Source organism: Anopheles maculipalpis, chromosome 2RL, assembly GCF_943734695.1.
Source record: "Anopheles maculipalpis chromosome 2RL, idAnoMacuDA_375_x, whole genome shotgun sequence".
Taxonomy (NCBI): Eukaryota; Metazoa; Arthropoda; class Insecta; order Diptera; family Culicidae; genus Anopheles; species Anopheles maculipalpis.
The window spans coordinates 64,711,473-64,726,849 of NC_064871.1; the positions used below are offsets into that span (position 1 = coordinate 64,711,473).

At 41.1% G+C, this 15,377-nt stretch overlaps 4 protein-coding genes across 8 annotated transcripts in view; all 4 read left to right on the forward strand.

The window, feature by feature from the left end:
• LOC126556109 (uncharacterized) overlaps window positions 1-14,279 on the forward strand; it is a 37,472-nt gene extending 23,193 nt beyond the window's left edge. The window contains exons 2-6 of one of the 2 annotated variants that reach the window (XM_050211320.1): window positions 11,407-11,898; window positions 11,999-12,289; window positions 12,383-12,487; window positions 12,521-12,844; window positions 14,105-14,279. In XM_050211320.1, coding sequence (XP_050067277.1) covers window positions 11,407-11,898; window positions 11,999-12,289; window positions 12,383-12,487; window positions 12,521-12,844; window positions 14,105-14,208 — 1,316 coding nt within the window. In that variant the 3' untranslated portion in view covers window positions 14,209-14,279. Of the gene's footprint in view, window positions 1-11,406; window positions 11,899-11,998; window positions 12,290-12,382; window positions 12,845-14,104 lie in introns of both variants that reach the window. The other variant, XM_050211321.1, reaches the window with a different exon arrangement.
• LOC126556023 (eukaryotic translation initiation factor 2D) overlaps window positions 1-15,377 on the forward strand; it is a 526,420-nt gene that overhangs the window by 145,712 nt on the left and 365,331 nt on the right. Inside the window, exon 3 of one of the 4 annotated variants that reach the window (XM_050211181.1) lies at window positions 10,085-10,094. The exons of the other annotated variants lie outside the window; for them this stretch is intronic. The gene's annotated coding sequence lies outside the window, so the exon portion shown is untranslated. Of the gene's footprint in view, window positions 1-10,084; window positions 10,095-15,377 lie in introns of those variants that run through there. 4 annotated transcript variants of the gene reach the window in all.
• Window positions 1-15,377, forward strand: part of LOC126567374 (uncharacterized) — an 81,972-nt gene that overhangs the window by 42,695 nt on the left and 23,900 nt on the right. The gene's annotated exons all lie outside the window — the stretch shown is intronic.
• The window catches only part of LOC126556469 (small integral membrane protein 20-like), a 389,536-nt gene continuing 384,740 nt past the window's right edge, over window positions 10,582-15,377 (forward strand). Inside the window, exon 1 of the mRNA XM_050211734.1 lies at window positions 10,582-10,587. The gene's annotated coding sequence lies outside the window, so the exon portion shown is untranslated. The remainder of the gene's footprint in view (window positions 10,588-15,377) is intronic.

Genomic DNA, 15,377 nt, shown 5'->3' on the forward strand with positions numbered 1-15,377 from the left:
TTATCAAGAATTATGCTGTAAGTTTCATCGCAAAAGGGTACTCGTGATGGTTTAACTTGTTGGCAAGATTTTCCAAACTTGCGAAACACTAATCACCCTTCACCACGGACAGCATGCTTCAGCGTGCGGACTAGGGACCGGGCAGTTTACGGGCTACGCTTCCATTAGCAGACAGTTGATTTGACTGCCTTCGTTAGTTTTGGTAAGTGAAATTTCAAGTAAACTCTCCCAGAAGCTGGTGCAAAGTTTCGCGAACAATGCATTATTCTTAAGACGGAAGTACGCCGTGGACACCACTAGCGGAGATAAGCTTTCGAGTGATTAATTTACCTGATTTATACCGTAAGCTTCCGGGATTATGAGTCGTATGCTTCAACGTGCATTAGCTGGTGGCTAAGGGTGCTACTCTTTTTAATAAGCGGAAAAGTTTAAAATTATTTGTTAACATGTTGCAATCTATTAAATCAGTTTGTAACTTAATATACGGACTGGGGCGGTCTGGTGGAGAAGGCGACAGGACCGACGTTCAAATCCCAACCGAACTATTCCTGTGTATTGAGGACCGACTGTCCATTTCCAAGAAATCGAAAGGTCTCGTAAGTCATCAGGCCGGCATGGTCTACTACGGGGTCGTAAAACCAGGGAGATGATGAAGAAGAACAACAACTTAAGGAAAATAAACTGTAAAAGCTAGTTCATGATTAGATTTCATAGTATGAAACACAATGCTGAATTTTTCAACAAATGAAATGGGCGTGCGTTACCATAAAAAGCATTTTGAAAACACCCAAATTCATCCTTGTGCAACTAAGTCTGTTGATTTCAAGCAAGAATATTAAAAAAAGGGGTTTGATGTCTACATTAGCTCAAACCGTTAAAGCAAATGTGAAATGACGAAAAAAATGTGCTCCACTGTTTTGATGCAGCGTTGAAATACTCCAAACATTGAGCTCATATTTGCTCAGGTTGCTGCCTGGAATGGTTAGCTGTATCCTCGGGAGAATGCAGACAAACACCACCGGCCCCACATTTGAGGGATTGGAAATTTTCATGACACCAACACTCGAACGAAGCGTTTGTGTGTGGATTTGCATTTCTCTGCATCGTAATCTGCTGGCAGTATGTTTATCCGTAGTCACCAGACGGAAGATTACCATACCTTTTGCATACTATGCATCAGGTTTCGTGATGATATGCATCTTTCTTTAGAGTGCTTGATATCATGATTGAACAAGGCCTAAATAAGAAAAATAGAACTAGTGGAAAAAGCATCGGAACATGAAATTCCATTGCATTCTATGCAACGAGAAGGAAATAAGCACAGACATTTCAGCCATAGGGGAAGTAAAAACACCTCATCGCTAGTGATCCTATGTCGACTGTAAAAGTCTGCTTGATTGAGCTTGGAGGAACATTTTAAAATATTCAAAAGTCATAACTTTTATGTGTGTAAGTTAATGCCTTTGATAAAGATTAATGGATTGATAAGGAGAATGTAGGCAAATCGTTAGACAAAATAAGAATTAGAAAGATATATTGAGATAATTGCATTTTTTCGACTGTTTCGCTAAGGTTCCATAGGCCGAACGGTCTACATTGCATACATAAAAAATGCATATTTAAATGATTTTCGTGACTGTGGCATCCAATCAACAGTAGCATTACAAAATAAAGTGTCTCAAAAAGTATTGTGATGAATTAAGTCAACCGTAGTTTCTTCTTCTGCTTTGATCCAAAGAACTACACAGGTAATATTGAGCCTGGAAAACTTGTACTTACGCTTTCATGTATCAGTTTGAACACAAAAAATCGCTTACACGTTAAATATTGATGATTTCGTACGAGGGGACGATTCTAACGGTGTTCGATACCCATTCCTAAGTTTTACGTTTCTATCGTCTCTATATATCGACTTCCAACCACATTTATCTGTTGCTAAAACTTTTAATTCTAATCGCTGTAGCTTGAAGATGCATTGATGCAACGTGTTTCAAAACCCTAGCTTAGACTGATTTTTTATTCTGAATATTAAATGTTGATTTGTACGTTTCATACTTGCATTAATTTGAAAAAATATGTTAGAATTTCTAACGTTTCGCGTCGATGACGTCGTAAAACAGACGATCACTCTAATAAATAAGTCGAATAAAAAATAACATAAGTTTATATACAACTTCAAATACGACGGTTTCTTTTACTATATTTAGGCTGGTTATAAAATCCCATTCGGACTAAAGTAAAAGTGCATGATTCACAGCTTCCTATCGATCATTTAGCTTTACAGACTTTTTAACTTTACTTTTTATTGAACTATCATACTACTGATTACTCATGCCTCTCTTGGTTTCCTTGATTTGATTTGACGTTTCAAGGAAACTTGCTTTAGCTTTCAATTGTAAGTCCTGTGTGTAGCGTTTAACAAAACTCATTTTTGTGTAACGATTCTTGGTGTTGTAATAAGAACTCTTAGAATATATTTTCAGATTTGTACTATTTAGGTTAGGGGTTTTGACAGCAAGAAAAAATGATGCCGAAATGGAATTCCTGATTTGTTACAAATTTGTTGAACTGTTTGTTCGAATCGTCTCTTAACATGGAAATGCAAATGATAGCGTCCGGCGGGCCAACTTTAGAGAATAACGCAAGCGCTTATGAAATTCTCGACCAATGATATAGAAACCCCCAACACATTGGTATGGAAAATGCATACTAGCCAGTTCGAGAGTTGAAAAATTTAAACAAGCTTTTGTTAATGTTAATATTTTATAATTATTTTACGATTGATTTTTTACGGTCCAATGCCGTATTGTCATAATATTTTATAATTACATGCACCAAAAATTAACAGACCTAGCTATTTTCATAATACTTGCAATACATAAAGTTCACAAAAACATATAAACGCTTGATTTAACCGTACGCGCTGCGCTTTCTAGACAAACATAATATATGGTTTGTACCTAAACGGTTCTGTCGAACTCCCTAAACGGTTCTGTAGACTGAATGATTTTTGAACGCGTTTGTATATACGAATTGTTGGTTAAAAACAAAATACTTTATAAACTACCACTATATTAATTTAATTTTCATTTATTTAACGCGCGCAGAAACTAGGTAATTTTATAAAATATTATTGCAAAAAGTATGTATAAATTTTCAAATCTTCAACTCTTCAATATACATTTTCCATATCAATTTCACCGGCATCCGTAACTATTTTTAATGATTTTGTAACTATTTTTGCTGATTCGCTCATGTATTGGGGGTTTCTATATCAGTGTTCAAGAATTTCATAAGCGCTTGTGCTATTCTCTAAAGTTGACCCGCCGCACGCTATCATTTGCATTTCCCTGTGAGGCTGAATGAGTCGTGGTAGGTACTTTGAGGTTCTCCTACGATATAACAAGAGTTCTTATATACTTAGTTATATACTATACATACTAGATATACTACTTTTATATACTGAGATAGTATATCTATTTCATGTGTATTTGTCTTAAATCATCAAGGTGTGTTATATAAACTATTGAACGTTAAAATTAAAAAAAAAGTCTTTCATCGATCCGCTGATTTTTTAAAATCTTTTTTTATACAATTTTTCTAACTGCGATACTACCTTAATAATAGCATCACTGATCATATTCTTTTTTTGTAAAATTACTTATTGCAAAAAAATACTAATGAAGACACGTGCTCCGTATTGTGGAAAGATTTGTGCATCAAGGAATGAATAATTTCCTAACATCTTATACGTCTTATACGTACACCATGTCTTCACATTCCAGGTGGGAAAGTACCTCGTACCAGTTTAATTTCATGCACTGCCAAACTTCAATGGATTCAATTAATTCTAAACCCAGATTAAAAGAGGTTTCGTTTTCTAATTGCTGCATCTCCACGATTGAAGCCTCCGGAGGTGCAAAGTGCCTTTTTATTTGCAATTCATGATAAGTGCATGCAAACCTCTTCAAAGGTACACACACGTATCAAGAGAAAGGGGAATTAAGATGAGGGTGATAATTTTTACGCATTTAGCTATCTCTTTCAATAATAGCCGTGGTAAGAAATAGCCGTGGTAAATGCATTTGAGTGTGTTGTGTTTTGTTGATTGCATAGATCTATAATAGAGTTGATAAAAGTGAAGAAAACTCTGGTTAAAAGCTATCTTTCTGCTATCTTGATGCCACACTATTAAACGTCTTATGACAGGATTCGTTCCAAAGTTGTAAATTAATTGAATACAATTCAACTCACAAGTAAATTCACTTTTCCTCAAATAATTACGACTCATTTCAATTCCATCCGGTTGTCCAGGGTAAAAAGGAATTGCACTTGAAATCTTTACTACTTCATACTGGTCAGTTTTTCGACAATGTATTTTTTTTCTATCACTTTACACAGGAACATTCTACGTTTTTGTGACTGTTTTTCCGTCCGTCTGTTTGCAACGATAGCAAAGTTTACTCCATTAACAAAATCAGCAAAACTTTTCACATACACAAACACGCAACCATACTCAAAATGTAACCCAGTAGAGAGTAGTTTCACATCCTTTCAGATGCGTTTGACGACGTTGGACACTGTGCTCCAAATCCGCTCTGAATGGGTGCAATTTTTCGAAACATTAGCTATGGAGCACAGCACGGCACCACTCACACGATGAACCCGTTTTTTTTTCGTCCGGTTGCAGTGGTGTGTGGATTCAATAGTGCAAGAAATTGAGTTTCCGATGCCCTTTTCGAATGGTCCCGGGTTTGTTTGAATTGAACTGTCAGAAGGAAGGGATGAAAAATATTGAGTTCAGTTAACATTTGGAAAAGTTTTGAAAAGTTCGGTCATTTTCGTTTTGTATGTAGCAAATTGTGGAATGAAAAGTTGAAAAAAGTGGATGATTTAATTTTCGATCGACCATTACGCCTCATTTCACCACGAATAGGTCCCAAATAAACAAATTGAATGATAATCATTTGTCGGCCATGTAGAAACATCGAATTTTTCGAAGAAACTTTAAACAATACAAGATGCTCTATATTTATGCCTTCTTCAAATTCCCAAACGAGTCCTTTTGGAACAAAACGAAAACAAAAAACACGACTAGGTCGGTCACCCACAAGGAAAACTTTGGAAATATTATAATTTCATTACCTTTTTTCCAGTAGCTACAGTCAAAGGTCGCCCATGCACGTTATGATCAAAAATGCTAAGTAATCGAAACAGCTCACGCGCCGACCGATCTAGAGTTTGTGCCAAACTTGAATAAGATTTATTTCCCAGCAGTGATCATCGCAAACGGGAAAATGATTATTTTTTTGTTAAAGCCATCTTCCTTCGTTCCAATCGTTGATCGAACTACGGTGCAAAAACGATAGAAAGCAATAACTTTACATTTCCCAATGGTGGCGAACTGTGATCGAACGATTTGCAGGCAGGCAAAACGAGAAACAGAAACAAAATAAACGGACGGCGTAGGACGAAATAAAACTTTTTGTCATTACTAGTAGGCTCCCATAAATTAGTCGTGGAGCTTTTATAGTTTTGTGTTCTTATTATAGCTTCTCATAAATTTTGCATTTTGTTTTCTATTTTTCCTTCCTTCCTTTTACTTCGTTTCATTCCATTTCGCGTTTGCTATTATCGATGAAATTGAACTGCTGGAAAAAGAGGAAATTACCATTTTTTCATCATATGAAAGTGAAATGTTGCACTGCTAGCTGCTAATGATGACATGGCGAGGTCCTATGGTCCAGGAAGGTAAAGTTTTGTCCAAATGTCGTTCTGCTTTGTTGCCTTATTTACTACCACCAGCTGGTCGCCTGCTAATGATGGTGTAAAAGTGTGGTGCCAATGTGTACTTCCAGATTCTCGAATCTACTGCTGTGCTTTTGTAGGCCTTATCGGCTATGTTTTGAGGCAGGGTACTTTGGGGAGAGGTTTTCTCATTGCGTTTAGCCAGGTTATTTGTGGTTGATCTCGTTAGCAGCAGATATTTTCATCCTGCGGTTAATTTTGGTTCAATATCAATTGCAGGATATTGGCCACACTAAAAGAGGAAAAATGGAGTTTGGTATCCGTGCGGTTCTGATTGGTTTCTATGGGCTCATATGGATAAGGAAGTTTTGACCATGGATTTCGTGTAAGACTTTCCAGACTAATGTGTATAAGTTCTGTGCGTCCTACTTACTCATCAATTCATGAGCTCATCAATGCATGATTATTGTATTAATTTTAAATGAATTATGAAATTAAACAATCCAACAACAGATCATCAGTCAATTAAACCTTCAAAAAACATTTCAAAGTCAGTCTTTCAAGGAAACCGAAGTAGAAATAAAATAAAACAACGTAAGACTAGCATTTTAAAATGGCTGAAACACCAACGCTTGGCAGGAGCTGAAGAGGAGTTTGGAATAAGGTAATGTGGTCATGTCATGGGTCGGACGGACCCTCCTGTCTACTGTTCAATATAGCTTTGGAAGCTGTCATCCGAAGCGCGGGGCTAGACAACGATATCCGTGGCACGATTCTCAACCGGTCTCTTCAATTTCTTGACTTCGCGGATGACATTGACATCGTTGGCAAGACGACAGCGAACGTGTGTGAGGCCTACACCCGACTGAAACGTGAAGCAGCAAGAATTGGATTGATGATCAATGCGACGAAGACGAAATACCTGCTTGAAGGAGGCTTTGATCGTGATAGAGCCCGAGTGGGAAGCAGCGTGTAGAGGAGTTCTGCTATCTTGGGACTGTCGTAACTTCGGGTAACGATGTCAACAGCGAAATTCGAAGACGCGTTGTGCAGGGGAATCGTGCCTACTACGGCCTTCACCGTCTGCTGAGATTCAGAAGACTTCTCTTGGTGTGTTTGAACGTCGCATCCTCCGGACCATCTTTGGCGGTGTGTTCGAGCATGGAGTGTGGAGGAGAAGAATGAACCACTAGCTTTCTGAGCTATACATACGGAGAACCGGACATCCTGACGGTAGCAAAGACCGGCAGGATCCGATAGCTGGAGCATGTTATGAGGATGACGGACTCATGCCCCGCCAAGAAGGTATTTGTCAGCGACCCCCAGTTCGGCACGAGGCATCGGGGAGCACAGCGAGTTCGTTGCCTGGATCAGGTGAAGGGATGGAAAGCTGCAGCCAGGGATCGAGTTTCCTGGAGATCTATTGTTGCCGGGGCCATGTCACGACGACGTGCTCTTTAAAAGAGCAGGCCAACATGAGTGAGTGTGAGAGAATGTGGTCATGTGAGGTAATCGCAGCATTTTTATTATCCTAAGCGATGCTTAAATAAACCAATATTATTTTCTATAATAAACATGGTGTGTTAATGTTTACATTAAATATTGGTTCTGGACGTTGGTTGAGCTATGTGTCGTTCACGATATAAACGGTGTTGAGATACTTTCGTGGAGAGCCCTGTATTTCAACATCAAGCGACCGTGGGCAAAGGCGAATTGAAGGCCTATGTCGGAAAAGATATCGGGGTCCAACAGTAACAAAATCTGAAGTGTTGAGTGATGGAGAGGGGGTGGGGGGGGGGGGGGGGTTACAATTGCCTCTGTATCTCATCTCGTGACCGGTGAGCGGGGGAGAGTGGGTTCTGTCGAGGTAGTTATCTCAGTCCCTTCCATCCGCCAGTATTTACAAGAACCTTTCGTTTTAGGGTGCAGATCGGGACCTTTTTCTAGCCGGGGGCCCGGATATAACAAGATCCACTTCTGGACATAAAGTGATATAAGAGTGAGCAGCGGTCGAGATAACATGACATGAGATACATGACTTAACCAAGTTACATTGATACATACTAAGGATTTAAGTCTACTAAGCCTATGACGGGGCGGCCCGGTGGTGTTGGTGACAACGGTGCCGGTCTTTAAACGGCAGGACCGAGGCTCAAATCCCATCCGGACCGTCCCCCCGCAGTTAGGACTGACTAACCAACTACGTGGTATCGGTAGTCTAGTAATGCACCGGCATGACCTTAGAGGTCGTTAAGCCAAGAAAAAGAAGCTTTAGACTAGTTGACTTATATCAATCCAACATCTAAGCTAACAAATCAATGGGCTTGATTGTTAGGCTATCGTATGAAATATGTGACCCCCTTTGTCTGAAGACCCACTTCAGACAAAGGGTTGTTGGTTTCGATCTTCCTTAGAATACGCAGCTGTGGTTTGGTGTCCTCCAGGCTCAACCGCGATGGCCAGACTGGAAAGTGTTCATCGGAAATTTACGATAGTAGCCTTCATGGGCTTGAGCTCTTGAAAGTAAGACATTTCCATATCCGTGCTAGTTTCATTGCAGGGCTCCTGTTAAATGAACTAGATGTTCCGTCTCTCCTGTCCACTATCCCCCTTTACGCTCCTTCTCATCGCCTACGCGATAGACCTTCTCTATACATCCCATCCCGCCACACTCTCTACAGCTCGAACGACCCCTTTATCAGGGCTCCCCCTACCTACCATCTCTTTGACTACAATGTATCTCTGTCTCGCTGTCGTGTTCGTCTGCGTGACTCTTCCTTCCTTTCTTCACAATCCTTCTTAGCACCTTCTACCTTCTCTTCCCTTTAGCTACTTTAGAATACTTTTTTGTTAAGTCATTGTTGGCGAGAAATTTAATATAGTAAATTAATTAATTAATAAAGTAATAAATTCTTTTTCTACAAAGCCTAAAGAAGAAGGATTTCAGACACTTGAATTCCAGGCTGAAATTATAAAAATTTGTGCACTATTAAATATTATTCTATCACTGACCACATTTCTATAATTGTATTTTTTTATTTTATGCATATTGTACGCAATGACGACGGACTTGCTTCGATAAAACCTCAATTCACTTGATTATTAGATAGTCCATGGTTCTAGATATTTATTTGATAATGTTTACTTAGTACATTTATACAATAATATATATTGCTTGCTACTATTTCAGAAATTAACCCACAAAATCTTTAAAACAATGTCTCATTTTAAAGTATAATTGTTCACCCGAAATTATACTACTTACAAACTTTTTAGTATTGGTGCTGTCCTGTGAGTAATTGTTAGGTTAAGTGCGTACCGTGTAAATGTAGTTGTTAAAGTTAAGCTAATAAAAACAACTAGAAATTGTCATAATCAGATAGGATCTAGACAACAGACAACAACGTCCTAATCTTCCAATTCCTTATTTGCTTTGAAATGTGTCTCAGGATAAATGATGGGAAAGTCACAATAAAAACATTGACCGTCGAACCCCCTCATAAGAAACGTGATTTCCCCAGCATTAAGTGCAATGTTTATGTCACATTCAACACAACTGACTTAGATTTTTATTTTTAAATCGTCGCTATTATTACGCACGCTAATACTTGTTATCATCGGCACCGAGTAGTTGGTTCCGAATTGTAATCGCTTGTTTTTTTTTTTTGCGAATCGCCTAGCAATTTCCATTCAATTCAATTCCTGCAAGCATGAACATGAAAACATTTCAGTCAACAAATGAACGAGCCCCTTGTTGAATACGCTTGTTTTGCTCGTGTTTTCTCGTCTGACGGTAAATTGACGAAGCCTATTTGCAGTTGCCTGCTGCTACCATGTACGAAAGCCACCTTTGCCCCAGTGCTTCACCGGATGTTGTACTGCTGGGTGCTGTTTTCGTTCACAACACTTCACATTTCGCTGCCCTACTGACTCCCCACACCATGGACAGTAAGAAGTAACCGACTAACAGGAAACCCCTACTCACTTCCCTTTTCCGGAGCTTCTGTTTGTCACTTCGGTGTGGTTTTGTGGCTTTATTCACTTTCCAAGCGTAATGCAAATTCTTATGATACACCTTCAAAGAAAGACAGTGAGCTTACTGTGTGATGGGAAACAACCTCCCAGTGGACGATTCCGACGGCGACGATGACGACCGTGGGAGGGAGGCTAAAATTGAAAGTAAAAGAAAGGTGATTAAAAAAATTACGAGCGTAACGAAAGTGAAAATTTGTCGAGTTTGTATTTTTCTTGCCCCGCGTTCCCTCCTCTGATAACCTTTTAGGCGAGTAGATACAAAAGGGACTGCCTGCAGTTGAGCAAAAAGTCGTTAAGTGAGTAGCAGCGCTATGTGACGGGCTGTAGTACCATTCATACTACCACTGTGCAATGTAATCGTTACCCAGTATGTTCTTTTTTCATTTTTAATTTGCTGCAGCTTATGGGGGGAAAAAACAGCGACAAGCGGCAGGAAGTATAATAAAACTCACCTGTTACCAGGTTACGACCAGAGCCGATTGAATTATGTGTGTTCCGGGCTCTTGGCAGTAGCCGGCAGCAAGGTGCGAATTTATATTGAATTATTATTTCACCACCATAAGGTTTGTGAGACTTCTGGGCGCGTGTTAATACGATCTTTATTTGCTGCTGGGGAAACATTCTTTATGCGCCATTCATCATTGGAATCTAAGTGCTTAAGCTTGTACAGGAAGAAAAAAACTATGTAGACATTTTAAAATAAATTCGTATCGATTATTTTATAAATTTCCCATCAGAAGCTTTTACCTTGAACAAAACGGCCAGGTCGTCCATCTAAAAAAAAGAAATAAACGTTTTTACTTTGTAGACTACTTACTTTTTTCAAAATAAAAATGAGTTGAAATAAATTTACTTTTGTGTTTGTACTGTGTGTAATAACTGATTGTCAAAAGTGTGAACATTTTACTAAATCTAGGAAATTTGTATAATCAAATATTGGTCGTAAGTAAGCAATTTTGACAGTAAAATCATGTATTTACAAATTCTTGTCTATAGAGTGGAGCCTCTCTCTCTCTCTCTCTCTCTCTCTCTCTCTCTCTCTCTCTCTCTCTCTCTCTCTCTCTCTATCTTCTTGGCTTAACAATGGCTTCTAAGATCACACCGGCCATCTAATGGCTTACAAGACTGCCAATACCACGTAATTGGACAGTCAAACGTTCTCGCTGCGGGGGGACGGTACGAATCAGATTTGAGGCCCGGTACTGCCGTGTAAAGGGCGGCGTCGCTGTTACCTACCAGCGGGTTGTCCGTGGTCCGGATAGATTGGTGTCTAGTGCTTTTATTGGGGAGTAATTAAAAGGCTCACATTTTCTGTTCAATGCTACCTGTAAATTGTTTCCTTCAAATTTGGCTATGTCAGAGAAAGTGCTACAAAATGCAGTTCGACCTTAAAAATTGTTCACTTCATTTTCAACAGAGTTCAGCAATCAAAACCACGTGTTACAACTTTGTAAGAAAAAAACATTCGCAAACTTCAAAGCATTTTGTTCTAATTCAAGAACAACATTATTATTCTCCTCCAACATTGGTGTTACGAGTCTATCAACATGATTTCCACTTGATTGCGTTCGATAAAATGAAGACATTCATTTCCCTTTCAACACCTTCCTATTCTCGTTGCAGATGTCGATTCCGTACACATAACACACCTTTCGGTGCCCCGTGTGTACGTGTTAGATAATTACCATCACCAGCGGCACGATCAGCACCAGTATTACGCCCGCAGTCAGCTAAAAGCTCGCGATGACCCGGACATACCGTTTGATCCCGCGGAACCGAACCCACTGTCCGGGGAGCTAAGGGCATCCGATCCGGCCGAGCATCTAGTGCTGGACTGTGAGTATGTCATCGAACCGCACGAGACCGGGTTCGTGCTGAAGTGGCTGCACAACGATGTACCGATTTACCAGTGGATCCCGCCCCATCGAAGCCCGTCCAGTTTGAATCGCATGCGGGACCACGTCAATCGTACGTTCACCGTGGGCAACGAGGCAATGCACAAGCACCGGGCGTTGGCCCTGATGCACCCGAGCCAGGACTTTGCCGGCAAGTACAGCTGCTCCGTGCAGACGTTCCAATCGTTCGACATCAAGTCGGCCGATCTGTTCATCATCGGTAAGGTGCACCCGTAAGGGACAAGTTCACTTGGTCCGGTAGCTTATCATTTAACGTTTGTCGTGTGTTTTTGTATCGCACCAATTTTTCTTCTCCCTAGTGCCCGAGTCCGGGTTTGTGCTGAAGAACTATCGAAACTTGAACGACCTGGTGACGGTCATCTGCAGCGTGTACGGTATTTTCCCAGCGCCCGAGCTGTCACTATGGATCAACGACTACCGGCTGGAGAACGGAACCATTAACGAGATCCCGGTGGCCGAGGGACTGTACGATAGCTCCGTCAGCGTACAGTTGGTGCTGTACGAGTCACTTCAGCCGGACGATGTGATCAAATGTATGCTCACCGTTCCCGGAACCGAGTATCGACGGACGAAGGAGACTGTGTTTGTAGGTACGTGTCACTCGTGTCACCCTGCTCACCGATGAACGTTTAAAGAAGGAAATTTAATGAGTTAATATCGATTTTCCATTTTTCTTGACGCAGATGTAAATAGCAGACCATTCGGGGAGTCAAACTCCATCCTGGACCCGTTCGGAACGGTGTCCTATAGCAGTAGCAGCAGCAGCAGTAGTAGTAGTAGTACTAGTAGTAGTAGTAGTAGTGGTAGTAGTACAGCCAAAGTTCCGGTGACGCCAGTGACCAGCAGTAGCACGACACCGACGCTGACCGATGCAACGGTTACACCGGAGGCATCCCCTCCGAGTACAAAAGTGACGGTGAACCAACAGCCAAGCTCGTCCGCCGTCGCCGGTACCGCCAACCCGAAGGATACCGTCCGGCCACAGATTCCGTCCGTGATACGTTTGAGGCCGACGGCCAGCTCCACCCGGGTACTGACCGTGCAGCAGTCGAATTCGGTTGACTCGGACGAGATAATGAATGTGTTGGACTTCAAGGAGTTGCTTAACGAGAACTTGCTCTACAACAGCGGTGCCGACCGGTTAGGTAAGCAAAAATGGTGCGATGATCAAATATTGAGCGTACGTGAAACGCTGAAAGTGGACAACAACAGGAACGCCCCAGACCCTCGATTGATTTCTCGATTGGTCACAGTTTTTAGACCGGCTAGCTTTACGATTCTCCGGTGAATTATTAAACCGCTACTTGTACCACACGACAGCGAGGCTTGGAGCGTCGTACAGTTTATAAGCTGCGGGAATCAATCGTACCACGTCCGGTGGACACAGTGTCCGCTGGGACGTCGAAACGATCCCTTACTCCAGACGCAAAGGTAATTGCATACCAATCGACCTAATTGCCCTCCAGGCTAGGCTAGTGAGGATCGCTCGCATCGGGGAGCAATTGCTGTGACTCTTGGGACGACAGGTAGCAGTAGCTACAGCAGGAGCAACAGACGAAACTGCTGGTTGCAGAATTGAAAATGATGTCGGAAAAGCTCATGACCAAACGCGACGCTTGTGGTAATAATTGATTAAAACGTGCCATCCATCTCGAATCGCCCATGCGGTTTGGATTTGTCCTTAGGGTGGACACAAAATGGGTTGAAAAATTCATCACTTGCTAATTTGTAGGTGGGTCAGAGATGTGCATCGACGTGGATTTTGACCGGTAGAGGATCCGACGACACGTGTGCAAGATGCGTGGTTTGATTTATGTATGATGGACGTTCAATGTTATTCTTCCAATGAATTGCCCCGGGAAAATGAAAGCATTTCACGTCTTAAAGGTGTAACTGTTAAAGGGTTTAGTTTGCCACGTAATAAAAATGGATTTTCAGTCTCCCTCTAACATGGTACTTGATGTTGTTGTGGCGGCAGGAATGAAAGCCAGCAAATTAGCACCATCAAAAAATTGGGGATTTCGCACAGACGTAGCAAACGAACCATGGTACACCTCAAAAGTAGTGGACCATTTTGTTCAATTTACCACCCACCCACAGCTTGTGAAGAAAAGTTGGGCAGCTACATCGTCTCATGTTACACAATATTAACCTCACCGTATCTTGCCTACACAATCCGATGCTACTCGCCTATCCAATAAAGCCATCCCCACTTCATTTCCGAACCAAACTTGACATGCCCGTGCTACGGTGTAACATAATTCGCTTGCCACAGTTCTTGGTTTGCTGCCATTTCTTCTATCTTCAGCTCAATGTGTTGTTTCGGCCCGGGCTCACCGTTTCCTATTCTATACTAACAGCAACCCATATTGTTCTTTGTATTTCTTTCTTCCGCTGACGCGCAGAACTCCACCGGTTGCGGTCTGTGGTTTTCGTTTTAAGCATACCGTTGCTCCTCACTGGCCACCTAATGGTAATGCTACGCCGGTGGCAGATGCATGGCTCGTAATCCTGTTCTCCTGTGACCGACCAAACCGGAGCAACCCGGTGGGCGATGCTCAACAGACTTATGACGACGGTCTAGAGCAGTGGAGCAGAGACAGCACAAAAACCGGAAACCGAACGCTTCTTTATTACGCTACCCAGTCTCACCACTTCCGCAAAGGGCACAGTGCCGATGGTTCTTGGAAAAAGACAAAACAGGAAACATCAGTTCTAAGATGGTGGTGTATTATTAGGACAAAATAAAACGACGAGACTAACTGGCCATAGTAAACCGATTGGACGTCTGAAAGTCCCCTTCGAGCCGCTTCTTTTCTTTCTCTCCTAACATCTATCTCTATTGCTATCCCCTTTTCTCGTTACCATCAACAAGCGGTCTTAATTGGATGCCTCGAAATCGTAGGGACAGGTGCATGCATGCTCCATGTAACCCTTGCACAGAAATGCGAAAAAGAATAAACAAATGCGTATACATAGGATGAGAACGACGAGGATTTTTTGTAGTGAAAGGTGTGTTACTCACAATGCAAAAATAAAATAAAGAATACCAACAAAATAGATATCGTGGGGGAGGGGAAGAGTGCATGTGTGTGTGTGTGTGCTTTTGCCAAAACAGCAATCGATGGAACATTCTCTATTTTGCCAAACGGAAGCCATGATACAGAACCATTCCTAGTCATGGGCAGCTAACCTGGAATCGATGTCAAAATGGGTTGTAGTGAATTCTTCTCGTTCCGTAAGTAAAGTAACAGTACATATAGATAGTAATCAAATTTGGAAGACAGTGTGTATGCACGAAATCGTATAAGGAAACAAAAGCTTTTCAAGATGGATTAATGATCTTATCGATTATCTTTAACTTCTTTATGGCTGGTTTGGTTTTAGTTTTATGAATAAGTGGCATTGGGTAAAGCGATAAAATAAAACTAAAGACAATACAGTGTTGTTTCGGAATCAAAAGAATAGATAACTAACACACAAAAAGCTTAGTATTAGTTTAAAAGATATAAAACGAAATTCGTAATAATTTTGCTACGAATAGCAACACAACTTCTTACCTTAAGCGGTCACAGGATTTATTTGTGATATTTTCTCTCTGCTCGGTTTGTATCGCTTGTGCACGGATTAAATCTAATGAAGCTGTTAAAAATTTTGAACTATCTTTCACAATTGGAA